At 40.8% G+C, this 23152-nt stretch overlaps 2 protein-coding genes across 4 annotated transcripts in view; both read left to right on the forward strand.

Moving 5' to 3' along the window:
- The window catches only part of si:cabz01032454.3 (gastrula zinc finger protein XlCGF57.1), a 27727-nt gene extending 26703 nt beyond the window's left edge, over window positions 1-1024 (forward strand). Inside the window, exon 4 of the mRNA XM_056455308.1 lies at window positions 1-1024. This exon is cut by the window's left edge and continues 628 nt beyond it. The gene's annotated coding sequence lies outside the window, so the exon portion shown is untranslated.
- Window positions 1025-3658: 2634 nt separating this feature from the next.
- Window positions 3659-22938, forward strand: si:dkey-262g12.12 (gastrula zinc finger protein XlCGF52.1). Of its 3 annotated transcripts, none has more exons than XM_056455314.1 (3): window positions 3659-3785; window positions 6725-6854; window positions 20349-22938. In XM_056455314.1, the coding sequence occupies exons 1-3, from the start codon at window positions 3717-3719 to the stop codon at window positions 21332-21334; spliced, it is 1185 nt and encodes a 394-aa protein (XP_056311289.1). In that variant the 5' UTR covers window positions 3659-3716; the 3' UTR covers window positions 21335-22938. The 3 variants fall into 3 exon arrangements, with proteins under 3 accessions (XP_056311289.1, XP_056311292.1, XP_056311291.1); XM_056455317.1 differs by lacking the exons at window positions 3659-3785; window positions 20349-22938 and adding exons at window positions 5096-5211; window positions 9573-13001; XM_056455316.1 differs by lacking the exons at window positions 3659-3785; window positions 6725-6854 and adding exons at window positions 13884-13933; window positions 16566-16707 and having other exon boundaries at window positions 20349-22937.
- Window positions 22939-23152: the final 214 nt, after the last annotated feature.

Consider the following 23152-nt stretch of genomic DNA (forward strand, 5'->3'; position numbering starts at 1 on the left):
AGTGTTTATCTGAGATGATTAGTCTACTGAAATGTGTATATTCCATACAAAGTATGAAGCCGATCGGTCAGTTCTTGTCATGTGACTCGTAGTGCGCTTGTGGCATTCTGAAGATGTTTTCAAGTGGAAGTGCCTGGAAGGGTGCGTCAGTTCTAATATGCGCGTAACAGGAGCAATGCTAGCCTAAGTGGTGCTCTAGGCAAACGACGACCATGCTGCCCTCACGGTGCCCTTGCCACCCTCACGGAAGTGAAAACCAGGGGCGGGAGGGATTTGGATGGGTGACTGTCGCTGACAAAAGTGAGGAGCAAGAGAGGGTAGGTGGGTTGTCATGGACGAAAGTAAAACAGCAGGACGGGGGTGGAGTAGGGCTGTCACGGACCAAGGTGAAGAGTGGGGGTGGTGAGAGATTGGTGCTTTCACGGCCAAAAGTGAGTGGCCATGCCGCCCCTAACAAGATGCCACCCTGGTCGATTGCCCATGCGCCAAGCCACGCGCCTCAATTTGAAATAACGGACTTGCACAAGGAAAGAAGCAATTTGTGAATGGCCGCCATCATTTGCGATCTCCAGCAGTTGATCTTCTTGCACAGACATGCTGGATTCACCTGATTTGTTGCAGATCCACTCCATGGCAGTTCGTGGGTCCTTCACTGGGCCTTTTCCTCTTCGCAAAGAAACTTTCCAAAGACGTCTTGTTTCTTATTCATTTTGCTGCTTGTGGGTTAAATTTTGGTGCTTAAGTGACCGAAATGTAACCAAGAGGATACGGTCATTTTTCAAAATAAAAGATTTTTCAAAATAAAAGATCATTCAGACTCAGATAATATATAAAACGGAAGTAATTAATGATTTCTTGTGTGCCCCGGTACCAACTGATCCACGGACCTGTACCGGTTCGTGGCCCGAGGGTTGGGGACCACTAGATTTTTTTGTTTACTGTTTTATTAATAATTTCACATATCCATTTTATACATATATAACGTAATAGACTTGTTTTCTAATTCTATATTACTGTGCTGAATGATGATAAAAATTATATGATCTCTTATAATGTGACGACTTCTTTCTTGCAGATTGTTTTAACCAATGCAGCAAACATTTAAAAAATTGCTTAGAAAAAAGGATTAGCAAGCCAATAAGATTTTAATACATTTTAATTTGTCAGTGTTTGTGTTATGAATTTGCAGTGCGTTTCAGAGAGATCATCCAAAAGCAACAATTAAGATAAGTGAGCACCAATAATTTTTTGCTACTATGGAAGTATGATGTTTCTGTTAGCTATGCTTCATGTTTTTGGCTAAAACCTGATTTTACTTCTGTGATCTGTACTTCTGTAGCTCACGGTACATATTTTGTTCATAGCTGATGCCATTGTGAGCATTTATACTTCTGCATTCTGTCCGTGCTGCTCTGCAGTAACACTTAAGAAACACTAGTAGTCAGTAGGGTTTCTATCTTACACAGTGTCAAGTTTCTTTGCCCGTGTTTTGGGTTTTCACTGGAAATGTGTGCAATACTACTGTGGTAATTCGATCTCACATTAATTCAGGGACGAATGAGGAGGGAACTGGAAAAAGGCAAACAAATGTATCTCTCTAGAGTTCGGCTGTGTTCCAGTCTACTTTTAGACATGCACTTGTGAACTTTCCTTCACTCGTCTCCTTGGGGAAATTCCCAACGCCATTTTGAAGTGCATTCCACTTCATCAACTGATCGAGGGAAGCTTACTTGGACATATCCTCGATCAGTGGATTTTGACTGAGAGAACGAGTCGACACCATATGTCCACTCCATCACCTATGTAGCCCAGAATGCAATACGGTTGTGGCATCAAGTGCTCAAGAGTTCTATTTAAACCATGGCTCTCAAATGTAATTTCTGAAGGGCTGCAGCTCTGCACAGTTTTGCTCCAACCCTAATCAAATACAGCTGATGCAATTAATTAAAGTGTCCGACACTCTTTTGAACACTCGATTATTAGAATCCGCTGTGATAGATCAAGGTTGGAGCAAAACTGTGCAGAGCTGCGGCCCTCCAGGAATTGAGTTTGAGACCCATGATTTAAACCCATTCAGATGTTCCTTGAGTAGTGGACACTTGTGTAACATAATCAATGACATACATCCGAGTAGCGAGACAGAGGAAAGTTAGCAGATGTAGGGAAGAAAGTATTTGAATGGAATGCAGCCTTCCTCTGCAGGACTTGACACTCGTTAAACATTCCCACCACCTGGCTCGCTGACTTCTTTCAAGCTCCAGTCATACAGACACCAGACAGTTCTTAGCAGAACGCCTAGGACCTTATGTCTCCATAACACCCCCTGCAGAATACCATCTCCAAGTCCACAGAGCAAATTTGGAAGGATCAGCCAAATTTCCATGAATGCTTGAGCACCCTAGTGAGGGTATAGAGTTCTACAGCCCAGAAGAAAAATGTACTGTTCCTCATGAACCTGAGGTTCTCTTGTTGTCTGGAGTTGTTTCCTTTCCTCACTTCCTTTCGTTGTGTCTCAGCTCCACCCCTTCAGGATTCCAGGATAGGATGCAAGAATCAAATCAAGTGAAATATATCCTCGCTTCCTTAAGCATCGCTTCAGAGCATTATTACCTAATGAATAACACTCTACACCCCAGGTTTTGCTTGAATTTTAGGATTCTTGAGGTTTAGACCAATTTTTAAATTGTAATGGTTTTAGCCTCCACTGAAAAGTATGTTAAGCATTAAAATTAAAAGAACTATTTACAATAACTTAACTCTTCATGGTTCAGTATGTAGGATTGACAGCTTGTGGTTGAACTAGGTATTGGAGTCCAAATTCAAAGCAAATCCTCCAATGTCTTCATGCAAATGCCGGCTGCCAGATTGACAACACCAACAAGAGCGAGCGTGCCAGACTATCAAGCTTACACCACGTCCTAACTACACTTGATGAATGGTATCTTTACTTACTTACTTACTCCCAGGAGCATTTATATCGAAGTCGATTTATTTAGCCGCACCATATTGGTGTTTCGTAACATCTAGGGTTTTTTTATGAGGTGGGCTAATAGCCCTACGTTCAACCCCCAACCTGGAAGACCAGGACATACATACATACACTACAGACAATTTAGCTTACCCAATTCAACTACAGCACATGTCTTTGGACTGTGGTGGAAACTGGAGCACCCGCTGGAAACCCGGGGAGAACATGCAAACTCCACGCAGAAATGCCAACTGACCCAGCCGGGGCTCGAACCAGCGTCCTTCTTTACCTTGTGTTGGATGGAATCTACTATGTTAATATGAGTTTTGTTCTAACCGTCACCTGAAATTTTTATTTTGGAAACTGTCTCTGGGCGCACTCACACTATGCTATCCGAACCGCGCCCAGGCGCGTTTCCCGGTTCATTTGAGAAGTGTGAGTGCTCTGAATCGGGCTCAGGCGCGGTTCAGCTGGCCTGCCCTGGCCCTCTTGGAAGAGGTGTTCCAGAGTGCGGTTCACTTGGGCTTTGGCACGGTACGCTTGTAGTGTGAGTGCAAAGCGTGCCTGAGCCCGAAATTGAATATTGAAAACGAGATGTGCCTTTTAAGGGACTGTTTCATGTGGATTTATTAATCATTCTTACTGTTTAATGAACGCAAACCCCTCGCTACACGTCAGCTACACTTTCAGCAAACCTCCTGAAGCCGACCAGTCGTATCATCGATGACGTAAGCGTGCTCCAGCTCAGATGCAATGTGAGTGCAGACGGAGGGGAGACAACCGTGCTTCTGCACCATTCAAGGCAATTGTACATAGTGTGAGTACACCCTTTTTTCCACGATGTCGTAGCTAAACAACACCGTAAACTAGGCTATGACCATTATCAACTCAGGTGCTGATTATGTGCTTCATTCCCTGTGAAATGTTATTAATGCGAGTTTAAATATCATTTTTTTGACATACGGAAACGGCAGCAAATAGTTTACCTCAGGTCTTGAAAATAAAATAACTAGAATTACCAAACCAACAAATATCAATCACTCAGATAATGTGAAAGAGGTCAACTTTAAACTGGCTTCACATTTATGATTATTATTTCTGTACCGCTGTGAAAGATTTACAGAAAATAAACACAATTCCCTTTTTGTATTTGTAGATGAAGAATAATAACTAGTGTTTTATCTTACATCTAGACGTTAGAGCTTTAATTATGGATATTTCTTTATATTGTAATATAAAAATGCATTACAATATAATTTCTTAAACATTCCTTATAAACTATGGAAATTAATAAAGTCAAAGGCCGTTTGTTTTATCTTTTAAGCATAACTCAGTTTTTCATCTAGGGCTTTCCCTGCTGAAAAATCCAGCTAAAACCAGCCTAGGCTGGTTGGCTGGTTTTAGCTGGTTGAACAGCCTGGTTTTAGAGGGGTTTTGGCCATTTCCAGCCTGGTCAAAGTTGGTCAGGCTGGAAAATGACCAGCTTAATCCAGCTAAAACCAGCTTGACCAGCCTGGTTTAAGCTGGACATAGCTGGTTTTGGCTGGACTTCCAGCCTGGCTAGGCTGGTCAAGCTGGTTTTAGCTGGTCATTTTCCAGCCTGACCAGCTAAGACCAGGCTGGAAATGGCTGGAAACCAGCCTGGAAATGGCCAAAACACCTCTAAAACCAGGCTGGTCAACCAGCTATAACCAGCCAACCAGCCTAGGCTGGTTTAAGCTGTTTTTTTTCAGTAGGGTATGGAGAGAAAAAATATGTAAATCAGTTAACACTAAAGAAAATGAATAGTTAGCCTTAATTATTAACTTGATTGTGTATTATTTGATTTTCAAATATGTTTATGCGCCTTTTTTCTCTTTTTAAATTCGGTTTTTATTTTGCTATTTGTTTCTGAATAAAATGCACCTGCGATCACATTTAATACACTTTAATACATTCCTTTGTAATTTTAAGACTGTAATTCTTTACGTTTTTCGTTTTGAAATGGTCAAAAAAGACATTTACAAAAAAACCAGAAGCTTAAATAGGTATCGATGGTCAGTCGGTAAGACTTTTATTTTGGTGGAAGATTATGACGTCATAAAGAAGCGCTGCGCTCCCCCTCGATCAAACGAACGGTCGGTGCTTTAAAGGTTTATAAATGTAAACAAAAAATGAAACCGCTGATAATTTGCCAAAGGAGGCTTAACAAAATAGAAGTTTGGATACTCTTAGGGAAATTAGAAATTAAATCTGTTATCAAGGTAAAATGAATGGCGAGATTTAGCATAAAGATGAGTTTTTAAACGATGTGAGGTTTGGACACACTGGGCTAAATTCAACACTCGATAATTGGAGTTAAAGAACGGGATTTTATGTACATAATGTTAATTTACAGACACTATAACATGTTATATTTTATTGTAGGAAATGTGTACAAGAGAGGAAGGAGTTAAGCCAGTTTTTAAACAATAATGGACATGAAGAGTGTATTGGGGACAAAAGTAAATAGCGATAGATTAGGATATGAGGTATATATAGATAGATAGATAGATAGATAGATATAACATCTATATAATACATGAATGAGTGATAGAATTTAGGCAGAATTTTATTAAATCCGACCCTTGGGTTGTTTCAATCTTGTATAAATTTCACAAGTTAAGATATTGGCTGTAATGTCAGTATCTCGTAGTTGGAAAAATAAATCATTTATTTTTCTTTACCTGAATGGGATTTGAACTGAAGGTTTTGAGACTTTTTTTTTTTTTTTTAGGTGAGAATTTGTGTTTAGTTTTTAAATATGTCTATAAATATTGGAAAAACAGGTTTGTGAAATACATATTTTATGTAATATACATTGATTGTTTTATAATTTCTATAAACTAAAAGGAAATGAATGTGACTTGCGTCTGTGCACCGAAGTGTTGAAGATCGGCGATCATTTAAGAGGAACTCGTCATTTTTGTTCATAAAATGTTCAAAAAGTGGGGGGGGGACAGACAGTTAAGGGGTGTAAATATGAAATATAAATAGTTATGGCCATATCTAATGCAAATATTTGGTCACAATCATCTGTTATCTGCTCGAAAGAAGATTTGTTTAACACCTTTAAACAAATGAAAATTACCCTATAATAGGTGATCTCAGGCTATGATTTTCTTCTGTCTAATGAACACAGTCTTGGTAGTTTCACGTTTTTTTTTCCTGCTGTGTTGGGTAGGGCAGTGTTTCCCAACCCCGTTCCTGGAGGCACACCAACAGTACGTATTTTGTATGTCTCCCTTATCTGACCCATTCGTGTCAGGTTTTGGAGTCTTTTCTAATGTTCTGCTGAGTTGATTCAGGTGTGTTTGATTAGGGAGAGGTTGAAAATGTGTACTGTTGGTGTGCCTTCAGGAACAGGGTTTGGGAAACACTGGGGTAGGGGACCTGTTTTGAAGCTTCCAAAAGTTCCTATAAGCCCCTAACCCAGGGATGGGCAAACTCGATCCTGGAGGGCCGGTGTGCCTGCATAGTTTTGCACCAACCCTAATCAAACACACCTGCTTGTAGCTTTCTAGTGATCTTGAAGACACTAATTAGGGTGTTCAGGTGTGTTTGATTAGTGTTGGAGCAAAACTTTGCAGGGAGACCGGCCCTCGAGGATCGAGTTTGCCCATGCCTGCCCTAACCCATAAATAATAAACTAAAAAAATCTCATCGATGTACGATCCATGATGCGAGATGCATTTTTACAAATGTTCTGTTCATTATTTTCATCTTAAACTCACACAGAGGAAAACTCCTGCTGAAGCGACTGATCTCCACACTGTTATGAAGATGGTGTTTATTAAAGAGGAGAGCGAAGACCTGAAGATTGAAGACACATTCACAGTCAAACATGAAGATCCACAGGAACAAACAGGTTGGTTTTTATTTTCAAAGATCAACTCAGTCATATGATTAAACATGTAAATAAACTGGTAGTATAATATACACTAGGGTGACCAACCCTGTTCCTGGAGATCTACCTTCCTGTAGAATTAAAGGGCACCTATGGTGAAAAATTTGGACAGACATGTGTGTAGGTATAGTGTATAGACCAGACATGGGCAAACTCGATCCTCGAGGGCCGGTGTCCCTGCAGAGTTTTGCTCCAACACTAATCAAACACACCTGAACACCCTAATTCAGGGGTGTCCAAACTCAGTCCTGGAGGGCCGGTGTCCTGCAGATTTTAGCTCCAACTTGCCTCAACACACCTGCACGGATGTTTCTAGAAAGCCTAGTAAGTGCTTGATTAGCTAGCCCAGGTGTGTCTGATTGGGGTTGGAACTAAACTTTGCAGGACACCGGCCCTCCAGGACCGAGCTTGGACATGCCTGCCCTAATTAGTGTCTTCAAGACCACTAGAAAGCTACAAGCAGGTGTGTTTGATTAGGGTTGGTGCAAAACTATGCAGGGACACCGGCCCTCCAGGATCGAGTTTGCCCATCCCTGGCATAGACCGTCATATTGGGGTGATATAAACACACCCAGTTCTTTTTTTTCAATTCAACAACATAAAAACAGTGGACCAACTGGAGCGGTTTGAAGCCCGACCGCTACTTGACGTAAGAGTGCGGTCCCCCACCCACCAATATTGATTGACAGGCGCTGAAAAATCACTTTAAACTTTGCGCTGGTTTGGATGCGGAGGAAGGCTACACAGTTTGCCCGGTCAGAACAATGATGTCTCACAGAAGTACTCCAAATAGTCAAAAATATAAAATAAATAAAAGATAAAAGTACAATATAACATTAATACAAGTCACATAATGAGTGAATATACATTGACAATAAATGAAAACACACAGCATAAACACAATGGGTTAATCCGAGGAGCAGTTGGTCTCAATGCTGGTCGATACATTGGCTATGTGTTGTGCGTTTGCCACGAACTGCGCACGTGAACACCCCTGCTCATGAAGTGGTAAACAACATTACAGCGCATGCGCTACCTAAGGTGTGTGCGTTAATACCGTTTAATAACAGCAAATGTACTGCAGGAATAATATATATAAAGAAATAATAATAATAATATATATAAATGTATATATGTGTACATCCTAATCAGTAATCTTTACAGTAGTTCAGTACAGTTTATAAACAAACAAATAGATATTAACGTTTCACTGAAACTAAGCTCTCACCATTCACAGTTAAACCTGGGTGTTTCGGATAATGATTCGGTGCAGTGTTTCGAAACACTTGCACTTCGGGATCACAACACTGTCGAAACGTCAGTTTCACATCAGCCATCCCTTGGTGGAGCTACACTCTCCAGGACACCAGTACTCCAGGAACAAGTTTGGTGACCCCTGATCTTAATAAAAAAATACCTGTACCTTGACTGCTTGCAGTGTTCTGGCATCTGCATGATTTTGTCCACTGGATGATCCTAGTGTGCCTTCACATATTTGTTGCCTTGTTCGTGCGTACATTACAAACATAATGAAGAGAAAACGTTCAAATATAGAGACAAAGTCTTCATTCATTTTCTTTTCGGCTTAGTCCCTTTATCATTCAGGGGTCGCCACGGCGGAATGAACCGCCAACTTATCCAGCATAAGTTTTACGCAGCGGATGCCCTTCCACCTGCAACCCAACACTGGGAAACATCCATACACACTCATTCACACACATACACTACAGAAAATTTAGCTTACTCAATTCACCTAAAGCGCATGTCTTTGGACTTGTGGGGGAAACCGGAGCACCCAGGGGAAACCTACGCCAACATGGGGAGAACATGCAAACTCCACACAGAAATGCCAACTGACCCAGTGACCTTCTTGCTGTGAGGCGATTGTGCTACCCACTGCGCGGCTCAGACAAAGTCTTCTTATCAGAATAATGAAAGCATTACAGACTTTATTACTTTGTAAAAAAAAAAAAGTGTATTTGGTTGCCTTGTAGTATCGAATATCGATATTTTTCTTGGTATCGTATCGAAGTTATAACTTCCAGTATCATGACAATACTGGCAGCAACGATATACTACATACAGTTTCCTTTTGAGTCACTCGGGGGCCTCACAGCAAGAAGGTTGCTTGTTCGAGTCCTGACTGGGCAAGTTGGCATTTCTGTGTGGAGTTTGCATGTTATCCCTGTGTAGGTTTCTTCTGGGTGCTCCGGGTTTCCCCCGAAGTCCAAACACACGTGCTATAGGTGAATTTAATAAACTAAATTGGCCATAGTGTATGAGTGTGTGTGTGTGAATGTGTATGAGTGTTTCTTAGTGCTGGGTTGCAGCTAGAAGGGCATCCACTGCGTTAAAACAGATGCTGGAATAGTTGGCGGTTCATTCCGCTGTGGCAACCTCTGAAATAAAGACTAAGCCGAAGGAAAATGAACGAATGAATACGAAACTGGTTTCCGACTGCATGACAGTAACAACTAACGCCGAGTTCAGACTGCCGGATTTTCAAAGTAGTCGCGTCACAGATGTTTTCTGCCTAACAATATGACTAACAGCTAACAATAATGGTTCCTTCATAAAGATCTAAGAAGTAATGTTGGCTTTGATGCCTAAATACTTTATCGTTGGTGTTAATGTGTGTTGCTTTGTTCATTTAAACTGGGGTTAACTTTTTTCTTTTAGGGCTGATGCTTAAAGAAGAGACCCAAGACCTGGAAGAGAAAGATCAGCATGAGAAAAGCCAAGATTTAACGATTGACAAACGAACTTTTAAAAAGTATTCACCTCAAAAAAGAGCTCGGAAAACCAAATATAAAGGTGATGATACCTGCCCTCAATGTGGGAAAAGATTTAGTAGAAAACGATACCTCAAATTCCACATGAGAGTTCACACGGGAGAGAAGCCTTTCTCATGCGATCAGTGTGGAAAGAGTTTTTCTCAAAAGGCAAACCTCAAAGTCCACATGAGAATTCACACCGGAGAGAGGTCGCACACGTGTTCTGAGTGTGGAAAGAGTTTCCATCAAAAGCAATCCCTTGTGGTCCACATGAGCATTCACACCGGAGAGAAGTCGTACACTTGTTCTCAATGTGGCAAGAGTTTTGCTCAAAATAGCGCCCTGTATTTGCACAGGAAAACTCACGGCGAAGAGAAGCCGTTTACATGTATTCAGTGTGGAAAGAGTTTTGTAAGAAAAAGTGTCCTTCAGTGTCACATTAGCATTCACACTAGAGAGAAACCGTTCGCTTGTGATCAGTGTGGAAGACGTTTCTCACGTAAACAAAACCTCAATAGTCATAAGAGGATTCACTCAGAGAAATGCTTCGTATGTTGCCAGTGTGGAAAGGGATTTCGTCAAAAAAGAAACCTCAACTCTCACATGAGAAGTCATGAATAACAAAGCAACATTTTCGGAGATTTAAATAGCCTACGAGGGTGTAGAGCAGGTTCTTTGTTCCACAGCCAAGACAAAAGCATTGCTCATAATGAATCTGAAGTTCTGGATCTCATCCACTCCCAATGCCTTGCCTGTGTAGAGTTCGCAAACTACCTGAGTGACTTGAGCTTGGGCAATGGCAGAATCAACTCCTGCTTCCCAATTAAAAGGCTTGTCAGTAGTCAGTAGTAGCAATGCTCACACCTGCAGTTCTCCACAATGGACGTCCAGTGTTCTTCAGCCTCCGGTGCCTAGACTGCAGCTCCGCACAGGAAGCTTGGCCAGAGGACACATAGTCATGCCAAACTGAGCCTGGTTTCTCAAGTTTTTTCCCTTCACTTTCGTCAATTGGTGAAGTTTGTTCCTCGCCACTGGCTTGCTTGGTTGGGACTTGTGGAGCGACACATCGATGGATTTGCTTCTCAGTGTTTGGATTTTCAGCAGTGAAATTTAAACCACACTGAACCGAACTAAACTGAACTTCAACTCTGAAAACTGGACTGACACAGTTTCAATTTACTAAAACTTCTATGTTGAGCTGCTTTGACACAATCCACATTGTAAAAGTGCTTGAGAAATAAACATGAATTGAATTGAGAAGATCTTTAAAGGATTCCTTCCACCATCTGACAACATCCCCAGGTGAAAGTAACATTACCCCGATTCCAACAAAACAGTGTTGATAAATTGTCTGAAAGGCTGACCAACGATCCTCGTCCATGGTCTTGAACTCTTTCTCATTTGTTTGTCGTCAAACATCTGACAACTGCTGTGTGTGTGTGTTCTGTCGCAAAATGTTGTAAAAAGTACTACAAAACGGTAATATTTTGATTAAGGTGTTTACATATCTGTACTGCACTTCAATAATGCCACTAAAATAGGAATACTTTTGTCTTAGGGTGCTTTCACACTAGAACTTTTGGTCCGCACCCAGGTTTGTTTGATGTCAGAGTACGATATGTTTAACAAGTGTGAACGATGCCTTCTGAACTTGGGTGCACACCCACGAACCGTACCCCAGTCCACCTGAAAGAGGTGGTCTGAGGTAGAGTTTGTGCGAACTCTGGTACAGTTCACTTCTGATATGAATGCCATCGTACCAAATAACAGAAGTGAACCACCAACTGTACAACAACCTTTAGTTTTTGTAACGTTCATTCATGTGTGTATGTGTCTGTGTATCACCTACCTTGGTGACAAGCAGGACTGACCCAGTGCAAACAATGATAATGTCTGCTTGTCTCCACCAAAAACGACTTCTGCAGACATCGTGTGATGGTCTGAACATTTTTTGCGGCAGATAGACACTAATGGCTCTCCGTATTTTGGTTTTAGTAACAAAAGCAAAAGATTCAGTAAAAGCAGAATGACCATGATATGCGGACGTCTCCATTTTGCCGCTTTGCTTTCATGGGCGTCACCTAGCAACAGCTGTACACAAAACAGCAGCTTGATGACGCAAGCGTACTGGAGTTCAGAAGAAAAAAAAACAATGGTAACACAAACCAGCCGAGAAGGTGGCAAGGGGTGACAATCGAACCTGTGTTTGGTCCAGGAAACTGAACCAAGTGTGAAAGCCCCCTTAATTCGATTTCTGTTTAGTTCATTTATGACTTTAGTCAGATTAAGGTTGTCAAAAATCACTGTTTACATGGTAGTCTTGGCACTCTTGGTACATGGTACTCTTAATCAGAGTATTGTCTTAATCGTATTAAAATCGGATTATAGGTGTCCATGTAAATGTACCTCTTGTCAGTATCTTGTCAAAGGTCTTCTGAAGGTGAGAGTAGAAAACTCCTCTGTCCAGGTGGCGATCAGTTGACAGCTCTGCCTCTATGTTTACTTGAGTGTCTGAGACATTTGGTTGGAGGCAGGGCGTAGGGCCATAGAGGCGACCTAGGCGGTTGCCTAGGGCAGCAGAGCAGTCAAGGTGGCGTCCACGGCGCATCTGTCCTCTCCCCCCTGCATCATCTCAGCGCCCCTGTCTTTGCTTTTGTCCACGACAAACCCTGCATCAGCTCAACACCCAGCTCCCCAACAACCTCCGCCCCAGCTTTTTCGGATTGAAGGCGGCATAACTTTCGGTTTAAGGGTGGAATTCTTATCGTTTGCCTAGAGTGCCAGTTGAGCTTGCTGCAGCCCTGGTTGGAGGTCAGATAAAATGACCACAAAAAAAATCACTGACCTCTGGCCTAGGGTGTTCTAGCGCCATGTGCACTGTTGGAAACCCTTATGCTCTAACATGGTATTCGTTATGCATATTATGACTAGCATAGAAATCCAACAACAGAACAGCACGCAGGATTAGATAAGGAAGGCTGTTCTTCCCTATCATGCCTCCTCAGGTATTACATAAGATGGTGCAGCACAGTAGTTACTAACACTAACATGGATTGTATAATGAGAATGTACAACTCGGAGGAGCTACTGACGCTCCTAACAGCATTTCCACTCAACTTCCAAGTGTGCTTAAACTTGCTGAGCCTCAGCTCCTGACCTACAAACTGCTTACCAAAGACGCTGAGGCTAAAAGGTCAACCAATGGCATTCAATCATGCTTCATAACAACTTACAAAAAACAAATGTTTATTTTGTAACAACGCCACATCAACACTTGTTAATACATGAAACATTCTGAATGAAAACTTTTTAATGTCTGTACATGAAAATAAATCATGATCTGCTATTGCAATACTACAAAAAGACTTTTATTTTGGTAAAAATCCAACAGTCTTTTAGAAAGTCACCAGCAAGATATAAAATAATTATGTGTGTGTGTGTGTGTGTGTGTGTGTGTGTGTGTGTGCATGAACTGTGTTAGCAACACTAACTTGAAATCAAGCGTATTTTACTATTAACTTTACTACTTACGTCACATTTAAAGAGTTTACTTCTGTACTTCTAGAGCCATCATGTTTCTAATGAACTAATATTCAGAAAATGAACACAATTCACTTTTTATATTTGTAGATTAAGAGTAATAACTGAGTGCTAGCATAAAAAATAAGGCTTTAGTTATTTACCAATACTTTATATAGTTATATAAAATTGGATAACAATAGTATTTCTTCTATAAATGAACATACTACAGAAATCAATAGTTAAAGACAGCATGTTTACTTACCTTTTCAGTGTCATCTGGGACCTTTATGGGGTGTAAAACTACGTTTGTAAATCAGTCAACGCTAAAGGAAATTAATTAATTGGCATTACAATAAGATAATAATGATTTAATTGTTACATTTGATTTTCAGCACAAATTCCAAACTCTCCGGTTTAATAAAGATAAATGAAGTCTGATGAACAGTCAGTGTAAATATACTATGGCTGCTCCAGACTTTACCTCACTCTTTTTGACAAAATTAAATGCTTTGCAGATTAATTATTCAGAATACTCTGTACATATACATTAGATTAATCCAGAGGCTTAAATTGGTATATCCAATTTAAGGAATCTACATATTATCTCTTAATACTGCGTTATTATTTGGATTTTTTTTGTCTGTGTGCGAATGTGTTCAAGGCGTCATTAAGACTTTTATTTTGAAGTTGGTGTGTGACGTCATAAGGTTGCGCCGCGCGTCTGTGTCTGCGATCCATTAAAAGGTTTGTGGTTTCAAATTGTAAGGTTTATAACTCGAAACAAACGTTCATTCATCGCTATAATGCTTTTACACGCGATGTGAAACGTTATCAATTAAAAACCGGTTTATTTGTGCTAGCATTGTGCTATCATAACGCGCACATTATAAACAAAAATAGGTGCATTTCGTTCCCTAGTATCCCAAATCTGTTATTAAAAACGGATTCAGTCACTGGCTAACATTTTTATGGTCAACAATAAGAGTAATATAAACATTCATCCTTTATTTAGATTACAAACAGAGAAAACATTGATTATATGGAGACATGTCTTAAATATATTTAAGATTTCTGTTTACAGATTACTTATAGAAGAGATTTTTTTGAAAATTTTCATTAAAAAATCTTTATGATTTCCATCCATAAATTGAGATTTGAATTACTCACATTGTTTAAACAAATGTACATCTTAGTGTATTTGCTATTGATTCACATGAGGTGATGAGTTGTGCTTGGCTAGGTTCCGAATGACTAGCCGCATAAACCGATTGAGGTAAAGTTGGTTTATTGTTAAACATTTGCACTTTCCTCTTAATAATATAACTTCACAAAAGTATTCTGTGCAAATTCTAAATAGTGAAATCATATTAGCAGCTAATGGCTATCAAAGTACAACATCGTTCATGGGCAAATAAACAATGCTAATGTTGTTTTCAAGTCATACTTGCATGTGAGTTCACACCGAATATTCAAAGTACTGTGGTAAACATTATAGAGAGCGTGGCACAAGCTGTCACTGAAGGAACGTGCGAATATAAAACCAACTTTACCTCAGTCATAAACTGAGCTTTGCAGAAATCTGCACTATACAGTCTTTGTCTGCCAAATCAGCCCTCGAAGAGTTAGCATCAACCATTTTTTTAATCAATTTAGTGTTGCACATCTCACTGTAAATGCATCAATTCACTGTATAAATATAAAATAAATCTAAATTACAACTATTAAAAGTGTGCTGACTAGTGAACTAGAGAGCTGATTGAGACACAGCCACAGGGTTCTTACGGGTGCTAGAAATCCTGGAAAATGCTTGATTTTTAATATAGTGTTTTCAAGGTTAGAAAAGCGCTTGCATTTTGGGTTACGGGGCTCGAAATTGTGACTGTTTTGGTCGAATATGCGCACAATTTTATCTATGTGACCTCAAAATTTATTAGGGAGCATGTGTGCAAGTGCGTAAATTGTCGTTGCGTGACCAGTTTTATTACTAAATGTTCACCGCATGCACGTATTTATGGAGCTAATAATGTGCCAAAACAATCTAAATTCGAATTGTGTTAAATTGAAGATAATACAACTGATTATACGCTATTAAAAATGTTTTGAATTTGAATTTCTTAACTTGATTATTGAACATCTGATTGAACAACTTAATTTTTAAGTCAGATTTTTATAGACATATTTTCAAACTTCAGATTTTTTTGGTTCTGAATTCAAAGACTGCAGATATTGGGTATGTAAAAATACAGATTTTAAGAATTCAAATTGACACAATTGAAATTCAGATTGTTTTGGCATATTAATAGCTTCATACCAAGCGGCAACCTCCCGCTCTCCCTCGGGAAGCCAATACAGAAGTAACTGAAACTGCAATTCATCAAAATTCCGCTAGTCCTGGCTCCATAATAGAGCAAATTGCAATTGAGCCCACTGTTAGAATGGCCAACTTTACAGCAGAAAAAAAGGTGTTTACAGCCTGGTACAAAGAACGATTTTGGTTCATATAGCTATTATTACCCTCCATGACAACTGTGAGGGGGTGAATTTTTTTATAACTCATCCATTTCCTTTATATTAGGTTATATTAAGTTTGCATAATTAAGGGCGCGGCCACTTGAGTGACAGCTAGGTCTCGCTGGTCGCCGTCACTTCACCTCAGCTGAATCCGGCAGATTAGCCGCTGATCTCGGCATATTCATCGTATTTTTGTGTTGTTTTATGTGGCTTTACACAGTCAGCTGCCTTTTGGACTTATTTCTTACAATTATCAGATGATGTGTGCACTTAATTGCTCACAAACCATTCACGTGGCCTCCGTTTCCCATGTGAGTAAAGTTATATGCTTGTATACCATCTCTATAAATGTATTTGTTTTATTTAAGATCATTTATCATTTATAATGTTCTTTATGACTGTAAAGCACTCCAGAATGTGACAGATTGATTAGCTGTAGGCTCTAGAACAGTCATCTGAAGCGTTACAATACAGTGTTATGCTGGAGTTCATCAATACTCTTGCATTTACTAACACACACTATATCTGAAGTGTTTGGAAGTATTTCGCGTTTTCCTCCTGTAGAAAAACGTCATGAGAACAATGTTTAGTGGCTCAATGTATTACTACAGTGTTTTTGAAAGTCTAAACACTTTATTGATATAGTGTACAGCCAAGCACATGTGGTCAGATTTAAATGTGAAAAAGTACATACAGCATATATAAACGTAATAAACCGTGGTTGTTAGGTGCTGGAAAAGCATACAAATGCACCTTGAAAGTGCTTGAAAAGTGCCAAGGAATTTGAAGTTGGAAAAGGTGTAAGAACCCTGCAGATTGAGTGTGTATTTCTCTTATTTCTGTTCATTGTTCTCATTTTAAACAGGACAAAGTGTCCAAACACTGAGGAAAACTCCTGCTGAAGCTGATCTCCACTTTAATAATGGCGTTTATTAAAGAGGAGAGTAAGGACCTGAAGATTGAAGAAACGGTCACTGTTAAAAATGAAGACCCAGAGGAACAAACAGGTTGGTTTTCTTTCTCAAAGATCAAATCACTTGTTTGATTAAATGTCGGCTTTTACAGCAGGTCACACGGTGAATTAGGAAACATAATATGTAAGCTACAAAGCCACCAATTGATGGAGCTGTTTGGGTGCCGAATCCCGCCGGCCTGTTTGTAAGAAAGCCACAGGATGAGTATAAGCCAGCAGGCCAAAGTGAGCGGCAACTGAACTGACCAGGCTGGAGAGCAATCTCGAGGAGCCGCAGGCTGATTACAGATGAGTCCAACGATGTTGTATACACCTGTGCAAGTCTCGCTGTAGCTGGGGTGTATTGCAGGAAGCAGGGTTAAGCTGATTAACCCTAACGCCTGATTCTCATGACAACGCTTGCTGGAGGGCGAGTCTGAAGCTGCGGTCACACTTGACTTTTCCTCCCATAGACTTCCATTCATACGCACGCGAATGCGTCAGACCGGAAACGCGGGGTCATGCGTCAAGTTTCGCATGTTGCTGCGGTGCAAAGTTCAAGCTTGGTGAACTCTGACCTGCGAAATCGCATCACTTGACTGCGTGAGACCAATCGAGGATCAAAACACGGACCTCTCTGGGCAGAAATGTAAAACATGGAGCAATCGCTCGCTTTTTTTAATGTCTAATCATCTTGTTTAATCCCGCCCCTTTTCGCAGCGCCGCACGACAGAATTTCGCACACACAAAGCCCAATGTGACCCCAGCTTGAAGCTTTTGCTGATGCAGTTGTCGTGGCAGCATTAGCCAATTAAATCAGACCACAATTGGCCACTGTCTGAGCTGGGGTATTTGCTTAAAGCAATCTGATTAGCCGACGCTTCCGTTGGCGCTTGAAAAGATAAGCAATTCCCAACTTCTGCTGTGAGCGCTGACACGGTGCCGACATATTAAGAATTCAGTTCGGCAATGGTCACCCATTGAAACTGAATGGGAAGCATTGACGCTAATGCTACATGTGAATCGCGCGTAACCAGAGCTGGAGTGGGACTCCTTTTTAGCCCTGGAGTTTTAAGCCTGAAGGCCCGTGTACACGAGACGTCTTTTGCTCGCATTTTCCGTCGACGTTTAATGCCTCGTGACTAAAGAAAGGGCGCCAATGTGATCGTGCACACCAACGCGCAAAAACGCCAGGCGCAAAAGCCTCATGCTTTTTTTTTGTTTTGACGTGCTGCATCAAAATCTCCACTTTTAACCACAGTATTACTTTCTATTGATGACCTAATCTTTTCTCTACTTTTTAGATTTCTGATCAAGTTATGTCAGATTTATTACTGTAGAGAATCATCTGATTTTCATTGAGCAGGTGTAATTTTCATTAATATTAATTATTCAAATTCTTGTAATCACTAAGGTGCCGTTGTTTGGGGTCGAATGATAGTTACGTCATCATTAACCTCCAGGCTGAATTTTGCTCAGGGGGCTGCGAGAAAATAAATAAAAGAGCGGAGCTGCCGTAAAATAATGAATAAAAAAGAGTGAGGCTATGGACAAATAAATAAATAGATGAAAAAAGTGCGACTGCTGAGTGTGCAAGCAGCTAGGGACACCGGCCCTCGTGGCTAAAAAAATGGACCGGCCAACTGGGAATTCTCCCGGTCCTCCCGATTAGCCAATTCGGGCCTGAGCGTAACCCTTCCAAATCTCTTATGAAAGTAAGACCCAATCGCAATTCTATTTTTGTAGAAAATACCCCCTACCCCCTCCCCTTGGCCCTTGAAACAGAGTGTGAGGGGCAAGGGCTTCAAAATTTACCCCTAAGGAATGGGACAATACTAATACTAATTTGTGCATCTCCTCATTTGCGTGTGCAGCTATCCGGCCATTGTGGCTGGTGCATTCTGGGAAATTTTCTTACCCCTTGGTTTCAAGTGTGGTCCTGAAAAACCTCTGTTTGAAGGGATATTTAGCCCTTCCCCTTAGCCCTACGCCTCCAAGCTAAAGAGAACTGGGACACCCCTTCACATGAAGGCGCAAAACGGTAGAATTGGGATTGGGCCTAAGTGCAGTTAACCATGAACACAAGAGATATTCTCAGCAGAACATGATAGGATTTGGGATTGTGATTGAGAAAGTCAGAGGACTTAAGGACCCGGAGCGCTGTTGCACTGTATGTTGTCGCACTAACCACTGAACTATAGAAGAATTACCATGTGTGTAAACATTCAGGATGCGCGCGCAGGAAGGTGGCAGAAAAAAACCGGGAGCGCTAGCATTTACAGTGAATGAATGACATCTGATGCGGTACAGAGTTTGTTGTTGTCTTAGAAATAAGTACATATTTTATATATTATTTACATAATGCTTTCAGCATATTATAACAGCTTGTCACCCAGTGATAAGCACAGTTATTCAGCAATATTAACGTTAAAGTGAGCGGCGTTCATTTGACAGGTCCATCTGCGATGCACCTTCCCCATGGATATTAAATACGACTAAATGGCCAAGCATCCAGCCCCAAATATACAATCTCATTGAAGCTCCAAGTGATTTTAACAAGAGAGAAGTTAAAGGCCTACAAATTTTTGGATGCCTACAGTTTTGTTTTGTGTGGTCATGTGCAAGAAATAATGCTCCATGATGACCAGATTCAAAACTATGTAGTGCTAAAAACTGAGGTTCTGCCTAGCTGAAGACAAAGAAAAAAGACAGAGCTATACAAGGCCTGGGTAATCATCAACAAGCAAAACAACTGCATTCTGATATCGAACGGCACCAGTACGGCAGGGTATGTGAACTTAATAGAGGTAAAGTTGGTTTTATATTCGCACATTCGTACTTTCTCCTGAATAATATAATTTCATAACTTATAAAATAGCGAAATCATATTAGCAGCCAATGACTATCAAAGTACAACATTGTTCACAGTCAAATAAACAGTGTTAATGTTGTTTTCAAGTCACACTTGCAGGTTATTTCAGACTGAATATTCAAAGTGCTGTGGTAAACAATATAGGGAGTGTGTCACAAGTTTTCACTGAATGAATGTGTGAAAATAAAACCAACTTTACCTTAATAACTTACACTTTCACGTTTCATTCTGAGCATTCAGTGTCCTCAGTTTAATTAACCATATGTTTTTTGCTGAAATCATTGCTGCAATCAACATCGAGTAATGTGTATGATTCAGCATAGCGTGAACTTACCTGATATAACATGAGAATTGCAGAGTCGAGCATTTTTAATTAGGTCCTCACTCCATTCAGCTCCCTTTTAGCCAAAAACGTCTGCGGTTGGCATTAAAAGCAGTGTGGTGTACGGTAAAAGTTACGTTTACTATTGTTTTGACACTCGGATTTGGCATCCTACTGCACAACAAGACATGTTTGCTATTCCAACCAGTCTCTTTGCAACCGGGAACCCGTGTGACGTAGGTTGGTAATTTGGCACTGACAAGTAATAGTTTTTTCTTATGATTTGGTTATGGAATTATTTTTGGGTACTCTTTCCACCACTGCTTAAATCACCGTATGGACTTGCACTACAAAATGTTACTGTTTCAAATGCACAAGTGGCATTCATTTTGGTTTGTGGCCAAGTTAGTTTTGATGCCTAAATGCTTTCATTTTGGCTTTGATGTGTGCTTCTTTGTGCCATTAAATTTGGGGATAACCTGTATTTTATTTTGTCTTTTAGAGCTGATGGTGCTGAAAGAAGAGACTCGAGACCTGAATGAAACGAAACAGAAATATCAGTATGAGAAACACCAAGATTTAACACTCGATGAGAAATCACTAAAGAAGAAGAAGTGCGAGAGAATTCCCACAGGAGACAGGATGTATACCTGCCCACAGTGTGAAAAAAGTTTCCGTGAAAGACAAGCACTTGAAATCCACATCAGAATTCACACCGGAGAGAAGCCTTTCTCGTGTGATCACTGTGGAAGGAGATTCAGCCAAAAGCCGAACCTCAAAGCCCACATGACCATCCACACTGCAGAGAAGCCCTACTCGTGTTCTGAGTGTGGAAAGAGTTTCCGTGCCAAAAAACAACTCGAAGGACACGCGAGAGTTCACACCGGAGAGAAACCATTCACATGCCAGCAATGTGGAAAGCGTTTCGCTTATCAAGCAGCCTTCAGAACGCACACGAGAACTCACACCGGAGAGAAGCCTTACACCTGCGGACAGTGTGGAAAGAGCTTCACTCATTCAGAATACATGAAAGCCCACATGAGAGTTCACACCGGAGAGAAACCTTACAGTTGTTCTCAATGTGGGAAGACTTTCGCTCATAGGACCAACCTTTATGTCCACCGGAGAACTCACACCGGAGAGAAGCCTTTCACTTGCACACAGTGTGGCAAAAACTATACCTGTAAAAACTCTCTTAACTGCCACATGAGGACTCACACTGGAGAGAAGCTGTTCAGATGTGAACAGTGTGGAAAGAGCTTCACTCATTCAGAATACATGAAAGCCCACATGAGAATTCACACCGGAGAGAAACCCTACAGTTGTTCGCAATGCGGTAAACGCTTTGCTCATATAAGCAACTTTAATTGCCACATGAGAACGCACTCTGGAGAAAAGCCGTTCACATGTGATCAGTGCGGAAAGAGTTTCGGTAATAAAAATACCTTCAAGTCTCACATGAAGCTCCACATTGGAGAACAGGGGTGAGTGTCCAAACACTTTGCTCAAGTACTGGGACTTATTAAGTACTGGGAGAAACAATTACCAAAGTAGTAATCCATAAAATGCTTTACAGATACACATACTTTACTATAAACATATTTATAGCACATCTGTCGGGAATAGTTGATTCTAATCGGTCAGTCAATGGTATGTTATTCCTAGATGACACTCGCTGAAACAAAGGCCCAGTTTACGCCCCATTTACAGGTGGCTTAAGTGTCAATGCTTGACAGAGGGCGTGTCTGAAGTTGGGGCTGACGTGATCGTCATAGCAGCATCAGCCAATGAAATTAGTCAGCAATAGGCCACTGCCTGAGCTGGTGTATTTGCATACAGCGATCTGATTGGCTGACGCTTCTGTCGCTTGAAAAGTTGAGCAAGTCCCAACTTCTGCAGCGAGCAACGCCTCTGAAGTGGCGCCGACGGATCCACAATGCAGTTGAAGCTGAGCCTCGTGTGAATGGGGCATTACACTGCCAGTTAAATGACCCAATTCTGAGTTTTTTGCTCATATGCGACACAGATTGGATCTGTTCTATGAAAAGAACGCATGCATTCGGATATTCAGAGATCAGTTTCAAGCCTCCTCCATATGTGGAAAGAAATCAGACATGTGACAATGCGACTATCATGTAAACAGGCAGATTTTCAGTCCATTTTGTACATCATTAAACAATGTGGTGCTTCTCCGCATCGATAGCCACAGCGCACTGTGGGAACCCCCAGCGGGTTTTGAAACCTCTTATGACGTTCCGCAGCTGTAATCATGCCACCGCTCATCTCGCACGGCTTGACAGAACTCGCTTACTATTAGGCACACCAATGTTCGGCTTATGCCAAACAGATGTGCCAACATGCGATAGCCCGCTCCTGTTGCTAGCCACCAGAGCCCAACGCCGGCACGCATCTCCAAAGGGATGGCCCGACGAAACGATGTGTCATTGTAGGACAGGTATGTGGACAAGCTTTGACACAGCATTTCGGACGAACTCCTGCTCATTAAACCCTGCCACAGTTAGCTTCCAACGGACCTGAGATCTCTCCCGTACCCACAAATTCCTCGGAATGATCGAGGACACCATATATAAACCATAGGCACAATGGTTGCCATATTTCGCAGAGCTAAAAGTAAGAAGATTTCTTTCACCGCGGCTAGTGTGGTGCAGATGCTAGAACTTGCCTTTACGCATGCGCGACGTCCTAAATTGTATGGCAAGTGTAAACATATGAATCAAATATGGGTCACAATTAAAAGAACGTGTAAATGAACAGGCAAAACAATCAGATATAGGAAACAAATCCGAATTGGGCATCAAGACCTGACAGTGTAAACGTGACCTAATAACACTTGTGTAAATACATTCACATCTATATAGATGCTTATCTGATGAAGCCTATGTCAACCAACTACCATAATATATACACAAAATGCTTATAAAATGATCAGAGACTGCTCAAAGAGCTTCGACAAATATGTCACATAAACTCTGATTTCCTTGGTTAATGTATAAAACTTATATTCCGTCTGTGGGTTTAATCAATGGATGTGATTGAATTCATTAATACTTTTCTGAATGTGTTTGCTTATTTTGTTTTCATCTTTCATTACAGCCAAGGTAAAGGTTAGAAGGAGTGTTTTGATTATTATTTTCGCCTGGTCTGTCAGTATTTTTTCTCTCGTCAATAAATTCTGTTGATTAGTAACTCTCTGATTATTGTTACTTTTAAACCAAACCATTTGTTTTACTGTGATCTTCCCCTAAAGGTTGTAACAAAAATAGGAGGCTTGGCAAAATTTTTGTT

Source organism: Danio aesculapii, chromosome 4, assembly GCF_903798145.1.
Source record: "Danio aesculapii chromosome 4, fDanAes4.1, whole genome shotgun sequence".
Classification (NCBI taxonomy): domain Eukaryota; kingdom Metazoa; phylum Chordata; class Actinopteri; order Cypriniformes; family Danionidae; genus Danio; species Danio aesculapii.

Bases quoted from the DNA above. Each gene is read 5' to 3' on its own strand.
- si:dkey-262g12.12 (XM_056455314.1), top strand. From the start codon at position 3,717: ATGCAATGTGAGTGCAGACGGAGGGGAGACAACCGTGCTTCTGCACCA. The intron at 3,786-6,724 runs GTGAGTACACCC...AAACTCACACAG, and splicing joins TCAAGGCAATTGTACATAGT to AGGAAAACTCCTGCTGAAGC. The intron at 6,855-20,348 runs GTTGGTTTTTAT...TTTGTCTTTTAG, and splicing joins AGATCCACAGGAACAAACAG to AGCTGATGGTGCTGAAAGAA.